The sequence below is a fragment of the Vidua macroura genome, chromosome 13 (assembly GCF_024509145.1).
Source record: "Vidua macroura isolate BioBank_ID:100142 chromosome 13, ASM2450914v1, whole genome shotgun sequence".
Lineage (NCBI taxonomy): Eukaryota > Metazoa > Chordata > Aves > Passeriformes > Viduidae > Vidua > Vidua macroura.
The window spans coordinates 9,253,285-9,274,696 of record NC_071583.1 but is presented as its reverse complement, the minus strand read 5'-3'; the positions used below and the strand labels follow the sequence as shown (position 1 = coordinate 9,274,696).

The 21,412-nt window shown below is 58.8% G+C and overlaps 1 protein-coding gene across 10 annotated transcripts; it reads left to right on the top strand.

Moving 5' to 3' along the window:
• Positions 1–308: 308 nt before the first annotated feature.
• USP19 (ubiquitin specific peptidase 19) lies at positions 309–21,212 on the top strand. 10 transcript variants are annotated; one of them, XM_053989042.1, is made up of 28 exons: positions 309–390; positions 3,884–3,983; positions 4,139–4,383; positions 6,122–6,178; positions 7,253–7,381; positions 7,929–8,062; positions 8,368–8,775; positions 9,100–9,367; positions 9,497–9,653; positions 9,755–9,826; positions 10,362–10,477; positions 10,799–11,007; positions 11,287–11,488; positions 11,574–11,707; positions 11,898–12,056; positions 12,137–12,247; positions 12,396–12,506; positions 12,662–12,763; positions 12,981–13,121; positions 13,286–13,404; positions 13,629–13,766; positions 13,856–14,220; positions 14,882–14,992; positions 15,524–15,740; positions 16,047–16,199; positions 16,307–16,470; positions 16,551–16,729; positions 18,571–20,930. In XM_053989042.1, exons 3-28 carry the CDS (start codon positions 4,275–4,277, stop codon positions 18,802–18,804), a joined length of 4,299 nt encoding a protein of 1,432 aa, XP_053845017.1. In that variant the 5' UTR covers positions 309–390; positions 3,884–3,983; positions 4,139–4,274; the 3' UTR covers positions 18,805–20,930. The 10 variants fall into 10 exon arrangements, with proteins under 10 accessions (XP_053845017.1, XP_053845011.1, XP_053845019.1 ...); XM_053989036.1 differs by having other exon boundaries at positions 10,793–11,007; XM_053989044.1 differs by lacking the exon at positions 18,571–20,930 and adding an exon at positions 20,961–21,212 and having other exon boundaries at positions 310–390; positions 10,793–11,007.
• Positions 21,213–21,412: the final 200 nt, after the last annotated feature.

Sequence of the window (21,412 nt, the reverse complement as noted above, 5' to 3'; positions counted from 1 at the left end):
GTGGGCCGTCTGCCACGGGGGGCCACAGCGGCTTCCCCCGGGGTGGGAGCTGGCCGCCGCCGGGTGTGGGGCACAGCGGGGCTTGGGGTGGGGCGGGAATGGGCAGCGGGACTGGGGGGCACAGCACAGCCGGGACCCGCACGGAGCAGCCCGGCACTGTCACGGGTCAGAGCCGGAACGCCCGCGGCCGGCACCGGGGCCGCCCCGCGCTCCCGTTGCCGCGGGAACGCGCCGGCACCACCCCCGGGCCCGTGTCACGTGACTCACCCCGTGTCACGTGGGCGTGCCCGGCGGTTCCCGGAAGTGCGTCACGGGCTCGGGCCTGTCTCCGTTGTCGGCCCGCTCGGAACTTCGGCGCGGCACAAACAGACCGGAGCGGCGGGCGGGGCCGTGAGTGCGGGGAGGGCCGGGCCGGCCGGGCCGGGGCGGCGGCGGCGGGGCCCGGGGGCGGCGAGCGGCGCCTGGGCCAGCGCGGGGTGAGGGCCGCAGCGGCGGGCAGGGCCCGGGGGCGGCGGGAGGCCGGGATGCGGCCCGTGGGCACGAGAGCCGGGGCGGCGGAGAGCGGGGCAGGCAGCGGATGGCGGTGGCGGCTGCCTGTGACGGGCCTGAGCGGAGAGAACGTGCGGGGCCACAGGAGCTGGGGCCGCGGGGGCTGGAGCGGTGCTCGGCAGGACGGGCCGAGCGCGGCAGCCCCGGGCAGGAGCCGGCGCGGTGACCTCGTGCTCTGCCCGCCGGGGCCGCTCGCTCAAACGCCGCTCGCTCAAACACCGCTCGCTCAAACACCGCTCGCCCAAACACCGCTCGCTCAAACACCGCTCGCACAAACACCGCTCGCACAAACACCGCTCGCTCAAACACCGCTCGCCCAAACACCGCTCGCACAAACACCGCTCGCTCAAACACCGCTCGCACAAACACCGCTCGCACAAACACCGTTCACAGTCCCTTAGCCCTCTCTCGGCCTGGGGCCGCCGGCTGCTCTGTGGGCGCTCTCATCACTATCCCTGCCCATGGCCGGCGGGTTGGAACTAGGTGATTTTCAAGGTCTCCTTCCAGCACAAACCTTTCTATGATTCAGTGATCGTCCCCAGAATGAGGGAGCTGGGCCTGCCGGGTTCCCCACTCAGCAGAGGGCTCACTGCTGTCACAATGTGTTGGGGGCACAGTGATTTCCACATGGGTTGGAAACATTTTGTGTGACAGTGCTGGCTGGAGTAGCTGCCCCAGGGGACTCTGTGCTTGCCCTGGCTCCACCCGTTTGTCAGGCATGCCCAGAAACTCAAGTAAAAGTCAAGCTTGAGCCTTGGGATTTCTGGTCCCTCAGGGGAACAAGAAAAAGAAGGTGACAAAAGTGTTTGTGTACATGAGGGACATGTTTCTGTTGTCTGTGTTTAGGACATGGAGGATCCAAAAGTCCATGGAAAGATGATGTTGTTGGAATAGCCAACTTCTCTGCAGTTACCCCTGCAAAGGCCTTTGGGCACTGATGGGGTGTGCTGTAGACAAGAACCAGGGAGCTCCTCCTGCCATGTGCTAAACCTGCCCCAGGCACGGGACACAGATTGCATCTCACTGAGCACTTTCTGCTCTCCTTCCTGGTCTGGTGCTGCTCTGGGGAGGAGTGGCCCTTCTCCTTGGCCTCTTGCTCCCTTTCCTCTGGCTAGTCACAATATTTGCAGTCTCAGCATGAGCTGGGTTGGGAAACTGCTCGGGGGGAAGACACGGTTAGGAGAAAGCCCCGGCTGGATCTGGGTCTGGTACACACCACAGCACAAAGGCAGGGAGAGTAGAGGATGGGGAGGCACTTCTGCTCCCCGCAGCAGCATGGCCAGGCTTCCCTGGCTCTGGGGATTGAGTAAGGTTTTGTAGGAGTGGCCAGCTCATCAGGTGCTTCCCAGAGGTTCACCTGGCATCTAGCCAGAGCGGCCTTTCACCATCTCTCCCCTGCAGTGACTCCTACCGTGCCAACAGGAGTGGTGCCAAAGCCTTTGTGCACCCAGGGGCTGAACATGCTGCCTGTATGTGCGTTTCCTGGTGGCAAAAAGTCTCCTGTTCGCCTATTCTAATCCCTGAGTAACCTGTGCTTTGCCTTCACTCCTCCAAAACCTTGAAGTGTGTGCAGCAGCCTCAGGCTGCCATCAGTCTGGCAGCTGAAATGGGCAGAGCTCCAGCCCCCTTGGTTCCTGCCTGCTGTGAGGAATAGCTGTCAGCAGAGCACCCGAGGGAGCTGAGCCCTCAGCGAGGCATGAGAGCAGCAGGCTTCTGGAGGAGTGACAAGCAGGCCTGCAGCCCTCTTCCTCACCCCTTCTTGGGCAGAGGCCTGTCCTTTCTCAGCCCTCCAGACCCTTCTGAGAGCTTGCTTTCACCCCTGCCCAGCAGTTATCCTCTGCCATCCCTTTGGAGGTGCAGGAAGGAGGCAACAGAGCCCTCCTGACCCTGCATGAAGCAGTCACTGCTTCTTGAGTCCTATTTCTCCTGGGGTTTTCACCCTGGAGGCAAAAGAAATACAACAAAAAATGCTTTCCCATGTTTGTCAAGCCCAGGTGAGCTTCTTCAGCACCAGGAGACTGGAGCTGAGTGACAGCATGCTGCTGGCATCAGAGGCCTAGCCTGGTGAATCACTGCCACTTTCCCTGCTGTGGGGGCCAGAAGTGTTTCTGCATCCTGGAGAGACCCAGTGAGTGCAGCAGCATGGGGATGATGATGGTGCCCTCCCACACTCTTTCAAGCTCTTTGGAACTGATACTGGACCCCGCTCAGCATCTCAGTCTCCAGGTCACTTGGGCCTCTGCACCATGGGTGGCAGGAGTTGTCTGTGCCAGGCACTTGGGCTGGACTCAGCTTTTCACTTGGCTTCAGTGTCTCTTTGTGGTGAGGGCAGTTTGGCCTGAAGAGAAGTGGTTTGGATGCAACACCTGTCATGGGGCTGGCTTTGCCAGAGCTGAGGGCAAGACCAGGCTGCTTTGCTTTCTGGGGTTCCTCTCAGTTTGGGGCTACTTGTTGCCCCGAACATTTTTGGAACACAAATGCCCTGGCAACATGGGGCTGGCAGGACAGAGCTGGCAGTGTCCTTCCTCTGTCAGAGTGCCTCCCTTGGAGGTACCTCCTGCCACTGGCCGTGCCCATGCACAGCAAGGGGTCTGTGCTTGGTACATGGGTGAAAGCAGAACAGGGTGTTCCTGAGGGACAGCTTGCCTCCCACTGATGGAGAGATGGGCTCAGTGGAGCTGGGCTAGGCCAAGGTGTTGTTGGGCTTGGCTCCATGTCCTCAGATGGGAGCCAGGCCGTGGGATGTGTGTGAAACAGTGCACTGGGAGTTGTGGCAGGCAGCTGGCACCTGGGGGTGGGCAGGATCCAAGCGGCTGGGCTGGATTTGTAGGGAGGGCATGTCTACAAAGGGGACAGGGGTGAACAACTTACATGCCCTGCTCAGTCTACTCTCTTCCTGGGGCACGAGGAGCAGAGGTGTCCTGTTTCCAGGCCAGGCCCCCCTGACGCTGTCTGTAAACTGGCTGGGAGATAAATATTCAAGGTGCAGTCATGCTGGTTAAGTTCCCAGCTAGTGGGAGAAGGGGGAGGAACTCTCCTTTTGCCAGGGAGCTCTGCTCTCATCTGTCACTGGAGACTGTCCCAGGCCTACTTCCTTCTTAGGGTGTTACTGGCTCCTATTCTGGTGCTGTTACAGAGGACACTGTTTGACTGAAATAGCTGTCACTCGAAGCTGTGTGACATGCTCCCCCAGTTGACTCTGGAGGCTCAGTTCTGCAGATCCAGGCCTCCTTATGTCCTTGCCCTCGACTGTGTCTCTGGGTCTTAGCGCCAGCAGCTGCTCTGGGCCAGTGTTGCTATAGTGGGAGCCATGAGCATGACACTTGCTTTCCAGGTTTTTAATGCGTGCCACATACTGAAGACCCCTGGTTGTATGTTGGGAGCTCTGACAAGCCCATGCTTTTGGCAGTAAGCATTGTAGCAGCTGTGATGAGGTAGGTTTCCTCATTAAGCGCTTCATAGGGCTTCCCATAAACACCATGGTGAAGGTCATGTAAGGGCACTGGCCCTGAGGCAAAGAGTGGATCCTGCTGCTGTTGGGCCTTTTCCACCTGCTCCTCCTGCCATGCTTGCTCTTTCCTCTCTTTAGGCCATTACTTCCTTGCCAGAGAGTTTGACCACAGAGAGTCGCCAAGATAGCTGGGCCAGGAAGAAAACGTCGCACCCCTGACCCAGACTCCGTTACCGACCCCGGCGGGCTGTTTGTGTCCTCCAAACGGCTGAAGATGTCCAGCAGCACAAATGCCCCTGGCCAGAGGAGAGCATCTCGGGGCTTGGATGATGCCACCAACAAGAAGAAGCAGAAGGATCGAGCCAATCAGGAAAGCAAGGAAGGTGAGAGCCCCTCAGCATCACTGGTGAGCAGGCCCGTGGTGTCTCAGCCCCACAGCCTGGGAGCCTCTCAGCCATCTGCTGCAGGATAAGCAGATTTGACTAATCACTTCCTGCAGCTTATGGTAACCCGTGTGATGTGGGATCTTCTTTGACAGTGTCCTCCCTGGACCTGTAACCTCCTTTCTTTGGGCACTACTTAGCCGCAGTGATGTTAGGAAGGTTGGGCCTGTGGTCTTGTTAGCTATAGTCTGGAGCTGGCCTTGGTGATTGTTTCTAGACTCTGCTTTAGACTGTGATCTGCCCTGATCCAGTGAGAGTGGAACTGAAACCTGTAGGTGCTCTTGCAGCTGGAGGCAGCACTATGACCAGGAGTGCAAGGCCTGCGGGTAGGGCTGGTGCTATAGCTTCTGAGTCAGAGCAGGGTGTGGTTCAGGTGAAGTAGTTGCTGTAGAGTAATTCCTTCTTTAACTGTCGTGTATCCTTTGACAAAAATGATGCTTCGGGTGCAATAATGCTGCGGGCAGGATGCCTGCAAGATTTTCTGTGGTTCTGGAAAGCTGTTTGATTTCTGTGCCTGCTCTGTTATGATTATTGTAACCTCAAAATCACAGGGTGTTTTATAGGTCAAGGTAATTGAGTGCTTGGCGAGGTCTGTGCCAGAGCGGCCGGGCGCAGTCCCCGATGTGAAATCCCACGGTGCAGAGCACAGCACTGTGCTTTCTCTCGCGTGGGAGGAGTGCGCCTCTGGTAGGGCTTGGCTCTGCATCCTCTGACGTGGGGGATGTCTTCAGGGCAGCCATGCTGCCCCTGTCCCCTCTGTGAGAGGTGTTGAGAGGCTGTAGATCCTCCACGCAGTGCTACTGCCATGCTTCTCACACTGCCAGCCCCACCGGCACCTTTGCACCAGTGGCTGTGGTGGTCAGCAGAAGTTTCCTACTGGTTTGTACCTGGTCAAGAGAGGCAGCGACAGCCCTCTGAACGTTCCTGAGTGGAGACCACAGTTCCTGTTGCCACTATTTCTCTGCTCCGGGAGAATGTGCTGTCACTTTGGGTCCCTTGCCTGGCAGAGTTCACTATCCTGTGGGGCTAGAGCAGGCCTGGCGACACTTCTGGCTGTTGGAGGTAATTCTGTGGGTAGAAGGGATTAGGTGTCAGGTCAGTTTGGTTCCCCACTCTGATCTGGAAGGAGGTTTTCAGATGTGGACGTTGGCAGCTTGTGCAGGAATGGAAATGTTAAAGTGCAGCTGAGCCACGTGGTTCTCTGGTTACAGCAGAATTAGTTTGAGCATGACCAAACACCAGGTTCTTTCTGTCAGATCAAGACAGGACTCCTCTATATGGCTGGGGGCTGGGACCTGGTGTACCGAGCTGGGTAACACAGCTGGGCCTGGATGCCAAAAGCTCACAATGAGATGTGCCTCAAAAAAGCAGTGCCTACACGGTGCAGAATTGTCATGTTGCTCCCATTGTGATACTGTTTAGACTGGAATATGGTGGTATGGCCCAGAGCAGCTGTCCTGGCACTGACTTGCTGCAGTGCTGCAGGCAGGACTCTGGGGAAGGAGAAATGTGAGAAAGCAAAGGAGGGAAGTGGGCAACACATGCAGGATGAAAGGCCTGGACACAGATTCAGGGTAGAACGAGGTGATGTGTGAAATTTTTAGCATCAGCTTGCTGGCCTATGTTGTGAGGTGACAGAATGACAGACCTACCTGCGCTCTGCTTCTCTGCCCACCAGTGTCTCGCCCTGAGCTCGAGCAGGCTGAGACTGCCCAGGAGAAGGATTCAGAGGAGGGTAAGTCGAGGTGTGTGCCAGCTGTCAGTGCATGGCCATGGAGTGCCCTTGCTAAGGGATCTGAAGCTCTCACCTTGTTGTGCGGTGCTCTGGCATTGAGCAGAGCTAACATGAGCACTGCCTTGCCTCAGTGTTTATCTTAACAGTATGTATTCTTCCCAGGGGCGGAGAAAGGAAGAGGCCCTGGGTATGTGGCAGTCTGCTTGCAACTCAGGTGTCACAGTGCCACTGAGCACAGGCCTGGGATGCCTCACTGCTGACACCCGCTCTGCTTGTTTCTGAGTAGGACATGATGCTGTCCTGGGAACATCCTAAGCTGTGTCACCTTGTGGGCAGCATTGACTGGTTTCTGTCTCAGTACAGGCCTGCTTTGAGGACAGAGTAGGATGTCCTTGTGCCCCAGGGGTAGAACAAACCTGATTGAAATCAAGGTGATCAAAATCACTTCCTTGTGTTGAAGACTTCAGGGCATCAAAGGCCACACCTGGAGCCTGGCAGGCACACAATGGAAGTTTTGCCTGCACCAGAGTATCACTGCTGCACTCTTTTCTCACCCATTACAGCATACTTGCCCGTTGGCCGGCCTGCCCATCTGTCAGCCGTGTTAGCCACGCTTACCTGGCAGGAGTACAGTGCTTTGATGGTTGCAGCTGGGCTGCTTGGTTTGCATATGCAAAGGGGAAGTGGCAATTTCTGATTGTGATCAGAGTCCACCTAAATCCCCCAGAGTAATTCTGTGGCTTCCTTGTTCCTTGGGAAAGCAGTAATTGCTTTGTCGTTGGCAGGAGCCACCCTTCCTTCCCAGCTGCCACTGCTACTTGTGGCAGTGCCAAGAACAGCACTGCCTTTCTGATCTCTCCGGTTCCCACCGGGATTCATCTGCCCTGCTGCAACATGTGTTCTTGTTTGTGGCCTATCTGATGAGGGCAGGTCCCTTTTAATTGTCATGATCTGTGTTCCCTGCGGTGACCTCCTTAACTGTGTGTGTGTTCAGGCTTGCGTTCCCCAGCCAAGGAGTGGGCACTTCAGGCTCATTCCCCAGCAAGTGGGTGACACTTCCCTCCCTTTTCCTAGAGCTGCTGCTGGACTGGAAGCAGAATGCCGATGAGATCATTATCAAGTTGAATTTGGGCACTGGAGCTCTGAAGGCAGAGGATGTACGTGCTGATTTCACTGACACGGACTGTATGGTCAAACTACCAGGTATGGGAATGGAGTAACTGCTGCTAGCATTTATCCATTGGGATTTGGCGCAGCTCTGGGCCAAGCACGGGGTTGCCGTAGGCAGACATCAAACTTCCCTCAGAGGCAATGCCCTGCTCTCAGCTGGCACACACTCAGGCAGCAGACAGGGCCCATAGGAGAGCATTGTAGAGCAGGGGAGGGCAGGAGCTGGCCTCTGTGCCAAGTGAACAAATGTCCACAGCCGCGCCAGTGCGTCTCTGTCCCCTGCTTGCTGGGATGGCTGAGTCAGTCCCGGGTATCCTTTGGAAAAGTGACTGTGCCCCTGAGGGCAGGGAGGCCCAGGGCCTTCCCGCTGGGAAGGAGGCCAGCCAGATGTACAAAGCAAGTTCAGGGAAGCTGGCTGGAGCCCTGGAAGGCTCCTGGGGTATGGTGGCAGCCTGCCTGCAGCTTTCTTGGCTCTGAATGAGTGCTTCCTTCATCCTGGGGGCAGGTGAAAGGGGGCTGTGGGTTAGGTGACAGCTGCCTGGAGCACTGCCTGAGGTAGTGGTTCCCCTCTGCTTTACAGACGGGCGCCAGTGGAGCTGTCAGTTCTATGAGGAGATTGAGAGCTCCTGCAGCAAGATCCAGTGCAAGAAGGGCAACTTTTTACAGCTTGTGCTGCAGAAGAAGATCCCACTCCATAACTGGTCTTCACTTCTGGTAAGGAGGGAATAATCTGTCTGTTAAGGGAATTTGTGGAGCCCTGGGGAGCTGGGGTGAGCTCCGAGCTCCCTGCTGTTGAGCTGCCCAGGGAGCAATGTGGGGCACATCTTTCATCTGCGTGCTGCATGAGCCATCTGCCTCTGTCCCAGGGAGTTGTACCCCTGTTTCAGCCTGCCATGCATTTCCAGGTTCTGGAGTAGAGTCCTGGTGCATTCTGGGAAGGGGGAGTGAGGGGTTGATAGGGAGCCTGAAAGATGCTGCTACCTGAGTACCTTCCCACTGTGCTGCATTGCATTTTACAGAAGAAAAGGAAAGACGGATCCAAAGAACTGGCCAAAGGGGCTGCATGCTGGGAGAACGGGAAGGAGAAGGCTGCTTCTGCAGAGTTAACCCCTGAAGAGCTGAGGGCTGAAGGCACAGAGCCACCAAGATCCCGGCGGGAGCCCTCCAACCCCAAACGTGCTCCAGGAAGAAGCGAGGCCCTGGGAGGGAAAAGCCCAGCCAGCCCAGGGACACAGAGTGGCCCCAGTGCCAAGCGGGCAGTATACCTCAAAGTAGCTCCCACTGAAGAGGAGCCGAATGCCAGGGTCACCGGGAACACAGAGCCCAGCAGAGGGCACAGTGGGAGGGCCAGCAGCCGCCGCAGCGGCAGAGCCAGCCAGGTCGATGCACCTGCGGCCCTTGCAGACCTCGCAGTGCCACTCGAGAAGGTACCTGGGGACCTGGCTGGACAGGGTAACCCTGCTTCCACTGCCCTGTGCAGGGGATGCAGGACCCATCCTTGCCAATAAGGATGAGGTGGGCTCTGGGATGCTGAGGGCTGACAGGAGGACCTGTGGTGGAGGAGAGGGTGAAGTGAGGACCCTGCAGTTGCTGTGCTGTGGTGCTAGTGGGGCTGAGCTGGCATGGGATGTGCAGGGGAAGCAGGTGGTATGGAGTTGTGTCTGACTGGCTGGCAGAAGCCACAGTGGGTGGGCCAGGGCAGCTCAGGGGTGACAGTGTCTGTGTTTCACTGTGTCTTTCTGTATTGAAAGGCTGTGGTTTTGGCCAAAGAGACTGTTCCTGTGGAGATGCCACCTCTCACAGCTACCACAGAGGTGCTCCCCCACCGTGTTGCCACCTGTGTTGAGAAGAGAGTCCTGCAGCCAGGCAGCCCTACTGAGGCCTTGCGGAGCCGGGACTGCCTGCCTATCCTGGGAGAGAGCTCTAAGGCCATCCCAGTGGCCACCCCTCCCATGGGCAGAGATGGTGAGAAGAGGGACTGGTCCAAAGACGACGTGGCTCTGGAAGCAGCAGCTGATGGTGAGTGGCCAGAGCCCGTGGGGTGAGCCTGGTTAGGAAGGCCCATCTGCTCAGGACCTTTCCTGGGTCAGCTTGCATCCCCAACATGCAAGGAAGATAATCTCTCTCTCTGTGGTTTTCCTTACTCAGAGCCAGAGCCTTTTGTAAGCCTGACCTTTGTCAAGAATGACTCATATGAGAAGGGCAATGATCTGGTGGTGGTGCATGTCTATGTGAAGGAGATCCACAAGGAGACATCCAAGGTGTTGTTCCGAGAACAGGACTTCACACTAGTGTTCCAGACGAGGTACACGTTTGCCTCAGGATGATGCCAGGCTGCTGCAGAGCTCCTGACTGTGGCTGGGCTACTTGTTTGTTCACCTCTGCTCACTCCCAATTTCTCCGCAGTGATTCGAACTTCCTTCGTCTCCATCCTGGCTGTGGGCCCCACACGGTGTTCCGGTGGCAGGTGAAACTCAGGTATGACTCCTGTCCTTCTAACTTGCACCTGGGCAGGGGAGGTGAGAGTGCAGAGCTGGAACAGGAACCAGTCCCATCTGGCAGTTTTGTACAGGGAATGCTTGTTTCTGCATCTGGAGGTTTCACTTACACCATGCTACACTGGTGCCCTAAGCCTGGTCTGCCTTGGCTGTGTGCTGCTTGCAGGGAAGGAAATCCCAGTGTCTCCTTGCCTGCAGTGTCTCCCAGTGTCTCCTTGCCTGCCCCAAGCTGTTCTAGAGCTCTTGGGACAGAGCCAGACCAGCCTGTGTACCCTTTGGGTAGGATGTGCAGCAGGAGAGAGCCAAGCAGAATGGATCTGTCAGAAAGAGGGGCTCTGTGTGCTCAGTGTGGCCAGGCTCAAGGGTTTCCACCCTGCTTTGCCAGGGCTACCTCAGGATTAGTGCTAGCAGGGTCCCTACTGCCTGGAGGCCATGGGTCTGCTGTGCAAAGGCCTTGCCATGTCTGAGGCTGCTGTGGGGTCCGGGGCACCTCTGACTTGCTGCGTGCCTTGCAGGAACCTTATTGAGCCGGACCAGTGCACGTACAACTTCACGGTGTCTCGCATTGATGTCTGCCTGAAGAAACGCCAGAGCCAGCGCTGGGGGGGGCTGGAGGCTCCAGCCACACGAGGTCTGCACCCTGCCTTCGTGTCCGTCCTGCCTGCCCACTGCACCGCAGTGGGCATGGGCCCTCCTCACCACTACCAGCTGCCAGCTGGTGCTGCGTCCTCTGGCATTGAATGGTGGGGAAGGAGAGGGGCTGAGTGGGTGCAGGTAGGAGGGGTGTGAGGCAGGGTGTGAGCCAAGTGATAGGGGAAGGGCACTGCTGTTTCCCTTGCTTATGGGTATGGAGAGAGCCTGTGCAAGTGCGGACTGAGCAGTTCAGCCCCACGGTGGGCAGTGTGTGGTGCTGCTAACCACAGGCCCACCCTTCCCCCTTTTTAAGGTGCAGTGGGTGGTGCAAAGGTTGCCATGCCTACAGGCCCTACCCCTCTGGATAAGAACCCTCCCGGCAGTAACCAGCACCCCCTCTCCAGCAAGGAAGAGGCCCGAACCAGTGACAAAGAGAAGCCACGTGTAGAAGATGGGGCTCTGGATGGTGTGGCAGCCCGTACGGCCCCAGAGCACTTGGCAGTGAAGCAAGAGCCACACATTCCTTCGGTGAGTGTGGTCACACTGGGTCTGACCTGGATAGGGGAAAGAGAGACACCTCCTCAGTGCCACTCTGGAGACTGAAGTACTCCTGGAGGAGGAGGTGATGCCCCTCAGTCATAGTTGACAGGATTGGGGGCAGCTGTTGGCCTGTTTGTCCCAGTCCAGGTGGGAGATGGTGTGATGGCTTCAGCCCTCTCTGGGGGTTTTCTTGGGCTTTTGAGTTCCTCTGGTGTTCCCAGAGAGACTCCCTGAGTGCCACACTCACACTTGCCTCTGCTTTGGCAGCCCAAACCGACATGTATGGTGCCACCAATGACACACAGCCCAGTGAGTGCCGAGAGCGTGGAGGATGATGAAGATGAGGATGAGAAGAAGAAGGTCTGCCTGCCTGGCTTCACGGGGCTGGTGAACCTGGGCAACACCTGCTTCATGAACAGTGTCATCCAGTCCCTGTCCAACACCCGGGAGCTGCGTGACTACTTCCATGGTGAGCCCACACTGGGAGCCCAGCAGAGCTTGGCCACTCAGATGATGAAGCCAGCAGCCACCCTGAGCTCCTGCATTTCTTACAGATCGGTCCTTTGAGTCAGAAATCAATTACAACAACCCGCTGGGGACAGGTGGACGCCTGGCCATTGGCTTTGCCATGCTGCTCAGAGCACTGTGGAAGGGCACACACCATGCCTTCCAGCCCTCTAAACTGAAGGTAGGGCCCTTGGCATTGGTGCTCAGCCGGACCTGCTGTGGGTCCCCAGCATTCCTTTGTGGGCACATAGCTGCCCTGCAAGTGCCACAGAGAGCTGTGTGTGTGTGTGGGTGCAGCCAGGGTTTGTGCATCGGGCAGGCAGTGTTGCCAGGGGTCTGCTGACCAGCCCTGACTACTGTGCTCCCCACAGGCAATTGTGGCCAGCAAGGCCAGCCAGTTCACTGGCTATGCCCAGCATGATGCTCAGGAATTTATGGCCTTCCTGCTTGATGGCCTGCACGAGGACCTCAACCGCATCCAGAACAAGCCCTACACAGAGACTGTTGACTCAGATGGGAGGCCTGATGAGGTGAGGGTGTTCCTTCCCCAAAGTCACTGGGAGAGCAGCCTGGGTGGTTTAATGAGGTGCTAAGCCTTTTGTTCCTGCAGGTGGTAGCTGAGGAGGCTTGGCAACGACACAAGATGAGGAACGACTCATTCATAGTAGACCTCTTCCAGGGCCAGTACAAATCCAAGCTCGTGTGCCCGATGTGCTCCAAGGTAGGGCAGCCCTGAAGGTTCTGTCCCTGTCCTGGTTGTGCAGAAGTAGGCTCCTGACCCTCACAGGGCAAGGCTGGATCTTGGGTCCACTGGATCTGCTGCTAGCCACAAGCACTTCCCACAGCTGAGTGTGTTTTTGTATCTGCAGGTGTCTATTACCTTTGACCCCTTTCTGTACCTCCCCGTGCCCCTCCCACAGAAGCAAAAGGTGCTGACTGTCTACTACTTTGCAAAGGAGCCACACAAGAAGCCCATAAAGGTAAAGGATACCTTCTACCCTGGGGAGAGAGCCTAAGAAGGCTCCTGGAGGTGCCCCAGGCAGCTGGTCGTGTGCCAACCAGCTAAGCCGTGTGTTAAGTAAGGGCCCGCGTGCCTTAGTGTGGTGTGACTAATGTGGCACTTTCTCGGTGGCAGTTCCTTGTGAGTATCAGCAAGGAGAACTCCAGTGCCATGGAGGTGCTAGACTCAGTTGCCCACAGCGTGCGTGTGAAACCAGAGAACCTGCGCCTGGCAGAGGTGAGAGCGCTGGGCAGATACCTGCTCTGGAGGGTTAGGCCACCACAGTAGGGCTTGGGGATGTCCATCTTTCCCTTGTGAGGTGGTGAGCTGAGCACAGCATCCTTGAGCTGCTGCTCTTCCCACAGCTCACTGTGAGGCCGAGGTCTGTGGCTCTCTGAGGAGAGAACACATAGGGCAGCCCTCACACGGCCATGCTCCACTGCTTTCCTGGCAGGTGATCAAGAATCACTTCCACCGCATGTTCCTGCCATCTAACTCACTAGACACAGTCTCGCCAACGGACCTGCTGCTTTGCTTTGAGGTGCTGTCCCCAGAGCTGGCCAAGGAGCGTGTGGTGGAGCTTCAGGTCCAGCAGGTAAGAAGGCATATTGGGACTACTGGGAGGGATGCAGGAAGACTGAGCAGGAGGGGCAGAGCTGCACACAAGGGCAATTAGCTACAGTGAACATGGATGCCCACTGAGGCTGCCTTGTCCTGCCCAGGTGCCCTTCCCTGTCCAATGGGTCCTTTCTCCTGCAGCGTCCGCAGGTGCCCAGTGGCCCTGTCGCCAAGTGTGCAGCCTGCCAGAAGAAGCAGCTGCCAGAGGATGAGAAGCTCAGGCGCTGCACGAGGTGCTATCGAGTTGGTTACTGCAACGTGTGAGTTGGCTTGGTGCCTGGCAGGGATGGAGGGTCTCCTGCTGTGAAGGGCTGGATGGGAGAGCTCTGCCTGTTGGGAGAAGGTGGGATGGATCTGCCCTTTGGGATGTAGCCAGTTAATTCCTGGTGTTCCCCTTGTCCCCAGCACACTCATCTGGCCCTGCACTGCTCCTTCCCAGGCTGTTCAAGGATGCTGAGTTCAGCAGGGTCTATGTGTGTTACAGGGCGTGTCAGAAAACACACTGGCCAGACCACAAGGCTTCGTGCCGTCCTGAGAACATCGGTTTCCCCTTCCTCATCAGTGTGCCCGAGTCCCGCCTCACCTATGCCCGCCTGGCCCAGCTGCTGGAGGGCTATGCAAGGTGAGAGTCCAGGGAAGGAGGGTGCTTCTGCCCCAGAGCTGAGCTCAGCCCCATGTCTGGCCAGCTCTAACTCCCACCTCCATGCCCAGGTACTCAGTCAGCGTGTTCCAGCCTCCATTCCAGTTGGGCCGGATGTCACCGGAGCAGGGGCTGCAGCCTCTGCACTCGGACAAGCTGGAGCCCGTGGCCAAGAGCAGCTGTGCAGCAGCCACCTCTGCCCCTGAGCTGGGAGATGGGGACAGGGTTTCAAGCCTCCCTCAGGAGCCCCCGCTCTCGCCAGCTGTGCCTGAGCTGCAGCCAGAGATGGGGGATACTACCACTGTCCGGAGCAAGGTCCTGACAGCCAGGAGTTCCCTCCTGAGCTTGGATTCAGGGTTCTCTGAGCACATGGAGTCGCAGGGTGACAGCTGTTGTGAGAAGGAGCCATCCTATGAGAGAGCCCTCAAGCCAGAAGGTAAGAGGTGCTGAAGTGCTGGCTGTGTCTGTGCCAGGAGCTCGGGCAATTCTCCCTCCTTGGGGTGACCTCCCAGCACAGCATCTCTTCTCCCCTTGTGAGCTTGGTCTGAAGATTCTTGGGAACACAGATGAGGCCATGGGAGCTTTGTTTTGGCACTCTTGCCTCACCTGAAATGCCTGCGTACCCACGCTCTGCCCTGCCCTGGCAAAGCCCAGGGTGTAGAGCAGAGACCTGATGAGGAGAGAGGCTGGAGTGCTGTGTTGTTGTGGGAGAGGTGGGAAGGTGGGGGCTGGCAGAAGTCTTGTGGGAGCAAGGCAGAGCTGGTGCAGGCTGAGCCCCTGGGGGCTGTGAGCAAAGCACTTCGCTCGCGGTGACTCAGCTGCATGGGACCAGCCTCTCGCGCTCGGCTGCCTGGCTGTCACGTTTCCAGACACTCGTCTCAGGATGGCAGCAATGTGCAGTGAAGGGGCAAGGCAGGCAGAGGAGCACAGCTTGCCAGGGGCAGGCGCCTGCTAAAAATAGTCAAGGACACGGGCACGTGGTTGTGTCCCTTCAAGGCCGTAGCATGTGAGGTGGGGGTGGGGGCGCTGCAAATTCTTGGCCCCTACGCAGGGCAGACAGGCAGTGCCACCACAAATCTGTCTCTGCCTATTCACAGCTGCCATCCCTGGGTACCAACACACTCCAGACTCACTGAGTGCCCGCGCCACACAGTTCTACATCACTAAGATCGATGCTGCCAACCGAGAGCACAAGCTGGAAGATAAAGGTGAGCCAGAACCCTGTAAAGCACCATCTTCATTCCTTACAGCCTCTGGCAGGGTAGTGGATCTGCCTGGCCAGGGTGCCAGAGCCTGCCTGGCACAAGATGAGCCCAGGTGTCCACACCGGGACATCTGAAAGCTGCATCTGACAGGGGAGGGAAGGGCTCTGCTGCACAGAGCCTCTGTCTAGAAGCTCTTCTTGGGCATGACATTCCTGCTCTCCTCACAACTAGGCCAATTCCTTCCAACCTCATGTATTCTCAGAGGGTCTGTGATCTCTGGGTCGCTCCTTTGTTTGAATGGGATGCCCACACCAAGTACTGGTTGTGAGGGTGCTGCTGATGAGAGGGCTGTGCCAGTGTTGCAACCCTGTAGGCTGAGGGGCTCTGCATGATCAGCCTGGCCAGGGGGTACCTGTCTCTTTCTGCCTGCACTTTTTGATCTCTGTATCTAACTGGGATGGGCAAGATTGCTCCAGCAAGGTGGCCTCATCCAGCCTGGTGCGGTAGTTGTGTGAGGTCTGTTCCCCTTCACAGGTGACACCCCCCTGGATCTGACAGATGACTGCTCCCTTGCCCTGGTGTGGAAGAACAATGAGCGCCTCAAGGAATTTGTGTTGGTAGAATCTAAGGAGTTGGAGTGTGTGGAGGATCCAGGCTCGGCCAGCGAAGCAGCCCGGGCTGGCCACTTCACCCTGGAGCAGTGCCTCAATCTCTTCACGAAGCCTGAAGTCCTGGCCCCAGAGGAAGCGTGGTGAGGAAGGCAGCAGGGTGGGTTCCAGCCAACGGGCCCAGACAGCAGCAGGGGTTTCCCAGGAGCTGCCTGAGCCTGCACGCTGTTTCTACTGGCAGCCAGGAACAATGGGCTGGCCTTCCCTGTGCACTCAGAAGGGCTAAGCCAGCAGGGAGCAAAGCTAGTGCTCTGCAGGACTGTACTGGCCTGCCCTTGAGCCCTCCCACATACCCTTTGCCAGCCCTGCATGTGGGGACCCTGGGGCTAAGCTGGGCTGCAAGGACTGAGGCTCTCTCCATGCCAGTAACAAGCACACTCTTCCCCCAGGTACTGCCCCAAGTGCAAGCAGCACCGTGAGGCTTCCAAGCAGCTGATGCTGTGGCGGCTGCCCAACGTCCTCATCATCCAGCTCAAGCGCTTCTCCTTCCGCAGCTTTATTTGGAGGGACAAGATCAATGACATGGTGGACTTTCCCGTCCGGTGAGAGCCCAGGGGATGATGTGTCTGAGTTGGCACTGCCTCTGCTGACCTGCAACGCAGCCTGCATAACACTGATCACCCTTGACGGTCACTGTGTCTCTCCATAGGAGCCTGGACCTGAGCAAGTTCTGCATTGGGCGGAAGGGTGAGCAGCAGCTGCCTATGTATGACCTGTATGCTGTGATCAACCACTATGGAGGCATGATTGGAGGGCACTACACAGCGTACGCCCGCCTGCCCAACGACAAGAACAGCCAGCGCAGCGACGTGGGTGAGCATCTGTCACCCCTGCCACTCCTCTGCTCCTGCAGCCGTGACTTGCCTGCTTGCTTAACCCTTCCTCCTTCTCAGGCTGGCGGCTCTTTGACGACAGCACAGTCACCACCGTGGATGAGAGCCAGGTGGTGACCAGATACGCCTATGTCCTCTTCTACCGCCGGAGGAACTCTCCTGTGGAGAGACCCCTGCCAGGGCATCCCTCAGACCACCGCGCCGAGCGCACCCCCTCTGCCGAAGCTGCTGCCAGCCAGGTGAGCACTTGCGTCTCTTTCGCCACTGTTGGAGCCACAGAGCCTTGAAATGTGCTCAGGGGCCCGCATGCAGGGGCCCTGCCTGTCTTTACCTGCACCCACAGAGCCTGGTGCAGCTGTGGTGCAGTGCCTGTACCCCTTCGATACCAAAGAGCTTGCGCCAGCTGGGCATTGGAGCCTGTCTTGCCATGTTCTCACTGTGGGCTTGGGACAGTCCCTGTCCCGAGGGATCACAGGAGAGCAGGTTTTCATCATCAGTGTGGAAATGCTGGTGGGAGGGCACTGGAAGAGGAAAAAGGGGCACAACCTCACTGGAGTCTGCATTGGAGGAAGAGTTGTGAGCAGTGCAGTAGGATCTGGTTGTGCCAGGGAGCAGTAAGAACTTGCCCTCCAGAGCCACTTTCAAGGCAGGGTGGGGAGCACTTTCTGCTGGGGCTCAACTCAGGGCCAAGCCAAGTGCAAAAAAGGTAAATGCCAGTGCTGAGCCAGAGGCCTGGCAGCCTTCACAGGGTGCTGTAGAGAAACCTGCCAGAGCGAGCTCTGTTGCTGGGTGGCCTGGGAGGGAGGGACTGGGGGTGGGCCAGATGGCAGCGTGCTTTCAGAATGCAGTGGTAGGGAATGGCTGCACTGATCTTCTTGTCAAAGTCAGGAAGGCCGAGGCTGGTGCCCACCTGGTCAGATCCCATGCACCATTGTGCTGCAGACGTTCCTTCCGTGCTCAGCACCTCTGTGGGCCCGCAGAGTCTGAGGACAATGCTCAGTTCATTTCCAGCATGACTGCACATGTGTGCCCAGAGGGACCTTTCTGGCCTGGCCTCCCTGCCCCTCTGCCTCATCCTCCCCTTGGCCCAGTGCTGGTTAGGCATCCCAGCTCTGCCCTCTTGCCTAGGGACAAGCTGTCTGTCTCTGAGGCCAGTGAGGCTGTCTGACATGCTGGTGTCTGCCTGCCTGGGCTGTTCCTACCCTGCGTGTGTGTCCTGGAGCAGCCCCACTCACTAGGGGCAGCCTGAACAATGAGAAAGCTGCACTGCTTTTCACACACTGGTGGTGAGAGCCTTCAGGGACCAAACTGGCACGGTGGCTCACTGTATGCCCCATGGCACTGGGGTTCATCAGGTTGCTCTTGTGGCACTGGGGTTCATTGGGCCCCTGGCAGCACTGGTTCCCCTGCGGTAATGGGATGCATTGGATCCCAGTGGGTCTCAGCAGGTCCCCAAGCACCCTGGACCACCTGCACCCTCCATGGCACTGGGTGCCCTTCAGAGACCTGCTCCCTGACTGGCTGCTCTGCATGATCACCACCATGAAGGGCCAAGCCGTGGTTGGCTGCCTGTGGAAAATCCTCCTGGAACCTGGGCTACGATTGGTTGTCAGAGCATTCCTACCCACCAAAGCAGAGCTGTAGACTGGCTGTACTGGCACTGTGCCTCCTGCTCCTGCTGCTCCAGCTGGCTCTGGATTGGCTGTCATTTGAAAGATCCTGTTGGGATCACAGAAGCTGGGCTGTGATTGGCTGCTGCCTGCTCCCTTGCCTCCTGGACCCACCAATGCAAGTGCATCTGCTCCATCGGGATCCAGCTGCTGGCTTCACTCCCTGCAGGCCCGTGAAGACCCTGCCCGGCAGCTGCCCACGCTCCCTCCCACAGAGCCACCCACCGGAGCTCCACACAGCAGAGACCCTGAAGAGCTGCGGGGGCGGGCGCGACCGCGACGGTGCTGCATGGGGAGGCGGGCTGGCTGGGCACGGGGCTGGGCTTGCAGGCAGCCGCCTGCCCCGGGGGATGGCAAGGGGTGTTGCCCGTTGTGTTCTCCAAGTGCTGACGCAGGTTTCCACATCGCAGGCTTCTCTGATCTGGCAGGAACTGGAGGCTGAAGAACAAGAGCTGCAGCTTGAGGCACCCCAAAGGCCTGCAAGAAACTCTTGGAGGCCCTGTGGCCAGAAGCGAACTCCGGGCACCCCCCACCACCCAGATGAAGGCTGCGTCAGATACTTTGTCCTGGCCACTACAGCTGCAATTGTGGCTCTCTTCCTGAACGTCTTCTACCCGCTCATTTACCAGCCCCGCTGGAGATAGGCCCAGGCGCGTGGCCAGCTGCGGGAGCAGGGCCGCCAGGGCACGCGCCGTCCTAGGACGCTATGAGACGAAGACATGAGGCAGCAGGACAGAAATCGCTGGGAGAGACTCGCCAAGGGAAACATGGGGCTGTCGGCTCCTGTCTGTCTGCTCTGGCATCTACTGTGCCAGCTGGCAGGCCTGTGTGGCCAGCCTGCTACCTTGCCAAGGCACAGCCAAGAACCAGAAGCTCCTTTGCCCTTCCTTGCTGCCCACTGGGAGTGGGGCAGGCCTCAAGGCTACCTGCTGTTCAAGAAGGGACGTTGCTGCTGCACTGTTGCTGGGGCCTGAGAGCCCCGTGGGCACATCAGCCATCTCTGCTTGGCTCCCAAGAAGGAAGTGGAGACCTGCCGGAAGGCTGCAGCAAGGGCAGGATGCCCTGACATGGGCTGTGGCTTGGCCACCTCTCTCAGCTGTGCTGCTGCAGGAGCCTTGAGCTCCCCTGGGGCTGGGGCTACCCACGGTCCTTGGCCAGCCCAGTCTGCCCTGCTAGCCTTCTGCTGAGCCTTCTGGTGCCAGCTGCCTGTGCACTGGGAGTGTGTGTGCCGTGCTCCTGTGCTGGGGCTGGACAGGCTTGTCACCGAGGGCTTGTGTGCTTCCCTGCTGAGCCCCAGATGGCTGCTGGGGAGCCTGGCAATCCAGACTGAGGTGCCCATGGTGAGCACTCATCTCTGTGGGTCACTGCCTCCCACCAGTCCGTGGGGCTGTGTGCTGGCAGCATCTGGGGGAGTTAGTCTCTTCAGGGCAGCGTGGTGCAGCACCTCATTTGAGAGGGTATTAGCTGCCCATGCTGTGGGAGAGGCATGGAGGGAGCACAGATATGACCATGGTGCATTAATAAAGCCAGGTTTTCCAAATAAATGCAGCATTCCTGTCCTGTGTGCTGGGACTCCCACACAGAGGCGAGGACTCCACAATGGGGTCACCTGAGGCCACTCTGTGACCCAGCTGGCACCAGGACCATCCCTTGGGCTTTGCTGGGTGCCTGGTGCACCCTGTGTGGCAGCAGGCTCAGGGGAGAGCTCTGCCTGCCCATGCCATGAGGCACAGGCTGGGCTCCAGTCCCAGCTGTGGAGCGGTAGCCTCACGGGACACGTGCAGGGCGCAGGGAGCCCAGCAGGGCCAGGAGCAGGCAGTCCCCTGAGGCTGGGGCACAGGCTGCTGCTCCAACGGTGTCTGACATTGAGACGTGTTGCCCTTGGCTGAGCGTGGCTCACGCAGTTCTGGCGTATTTGGGTGTGAGAGGTGACTTCAGAGCCCTGTGACTTTCTTTTCCGTCTCCACTGCTGTTCCACTGGCAGTGCCCTCAGCTGGCCTGGGAGGGATGCTTTGCAGTGAAGGGGTTCGTTTGCATTTTAGGCCGGGGCCTCAGCTGAACTCCCCCTACCTCTGTCCCACACCCCTCCTCCACATGCTGAGGTTTACTCCCCTCCCAAGCACGTCCCAGCTGGGGAGCCCAGGAGGGCTGTGCCGTGGTCATGAGGTGCCTGTCCTGGAACAGTTGCCTCATTGTCTACAGCCCTGGGTCTCAGCAACTTCCCCCGCTCACCCACAGTGCTGGCCTCGTGGGTCTGAGTCAGTGCCCGGCGCCGGTGGGCTGACCTCTGCTCCAACTGGTGCTGGCACCCCAGGGTTGGGGCCCACAAGCTGCTGCCTGCACCTGCCTGCACCTGCCTGCCCTCATCAGCGGTGGGTGGCCGGCAGCGAGGCCTGACAAGGTGCTCTCAGCCCTGGAAATCCCCTCTGGCCCTGCTCTGTTCCTCAGACCTCCGGTAGGCACTGGCAGCGTGTCTGTGGCCTGTCACTGCCACCCATACTGGGGTGCAGGGCTCTGCTCCGACACCGCCAGTGGCTGAGCAGCCCTGGGGCAGGAGTGTGCTGCGGCCTGGCTCTCCTGCTGGGCCGGAGGGGCTGCCTCCAGCGGCCCTGGGCACGCTGCTTCCCTCTGCCCTGCCGTGGGGTTTGCCACCAGCTGCTGCTCTCGAAGCCCAGGGGCTGCACATTCTGTATGTGGGGCTGTGTCCCCGCCAGGCACCTCTCCAGCCCCCCAGGAGCAAGGGAGGGAGATGGGTGGGCAGGGTGCAAGTCTCCCTCTCATGCCCACCTTCTGCTTGCAGGGTCTGCCCCCGGTGCCGTTTGGATCCGGCCTGGCCCCCGAAGGAGCCCCGCCGCTGGCTGCGGAAGGCCTCCCCGAGCGTTTTGCCAGCCCCGCCGAGCGCCCGGCCCCCTCCTACAGCAGCATGGAAGAAGTCGACTAGGGTGTCATGGGGGGCCTGGCCTGGGGGTGTGGGCCAGGCCAGGCACTGGGGGGTGGGGGGATGGGGGGGAATCGGGGTTTGTCCTGCGCTCATTAAACTCTCTGAACTCCACTCGCCTCTGCTGCCTGCTATCCCTTGGGACCCTCTGCCCCCTGGTGAGTCAGGGCACCATGTCCCCGGTGGGCTGTTAGGACTCCCAGCACGCTGCTGCCCCAGGTGCCCTCGTGCTCCACTGTTCTCTGGTGTGACTTGGTGCCTGCTATCCCCTAATATCGCTCAGGGACCGGTGCCATTGCCGGGTGCACTCCACA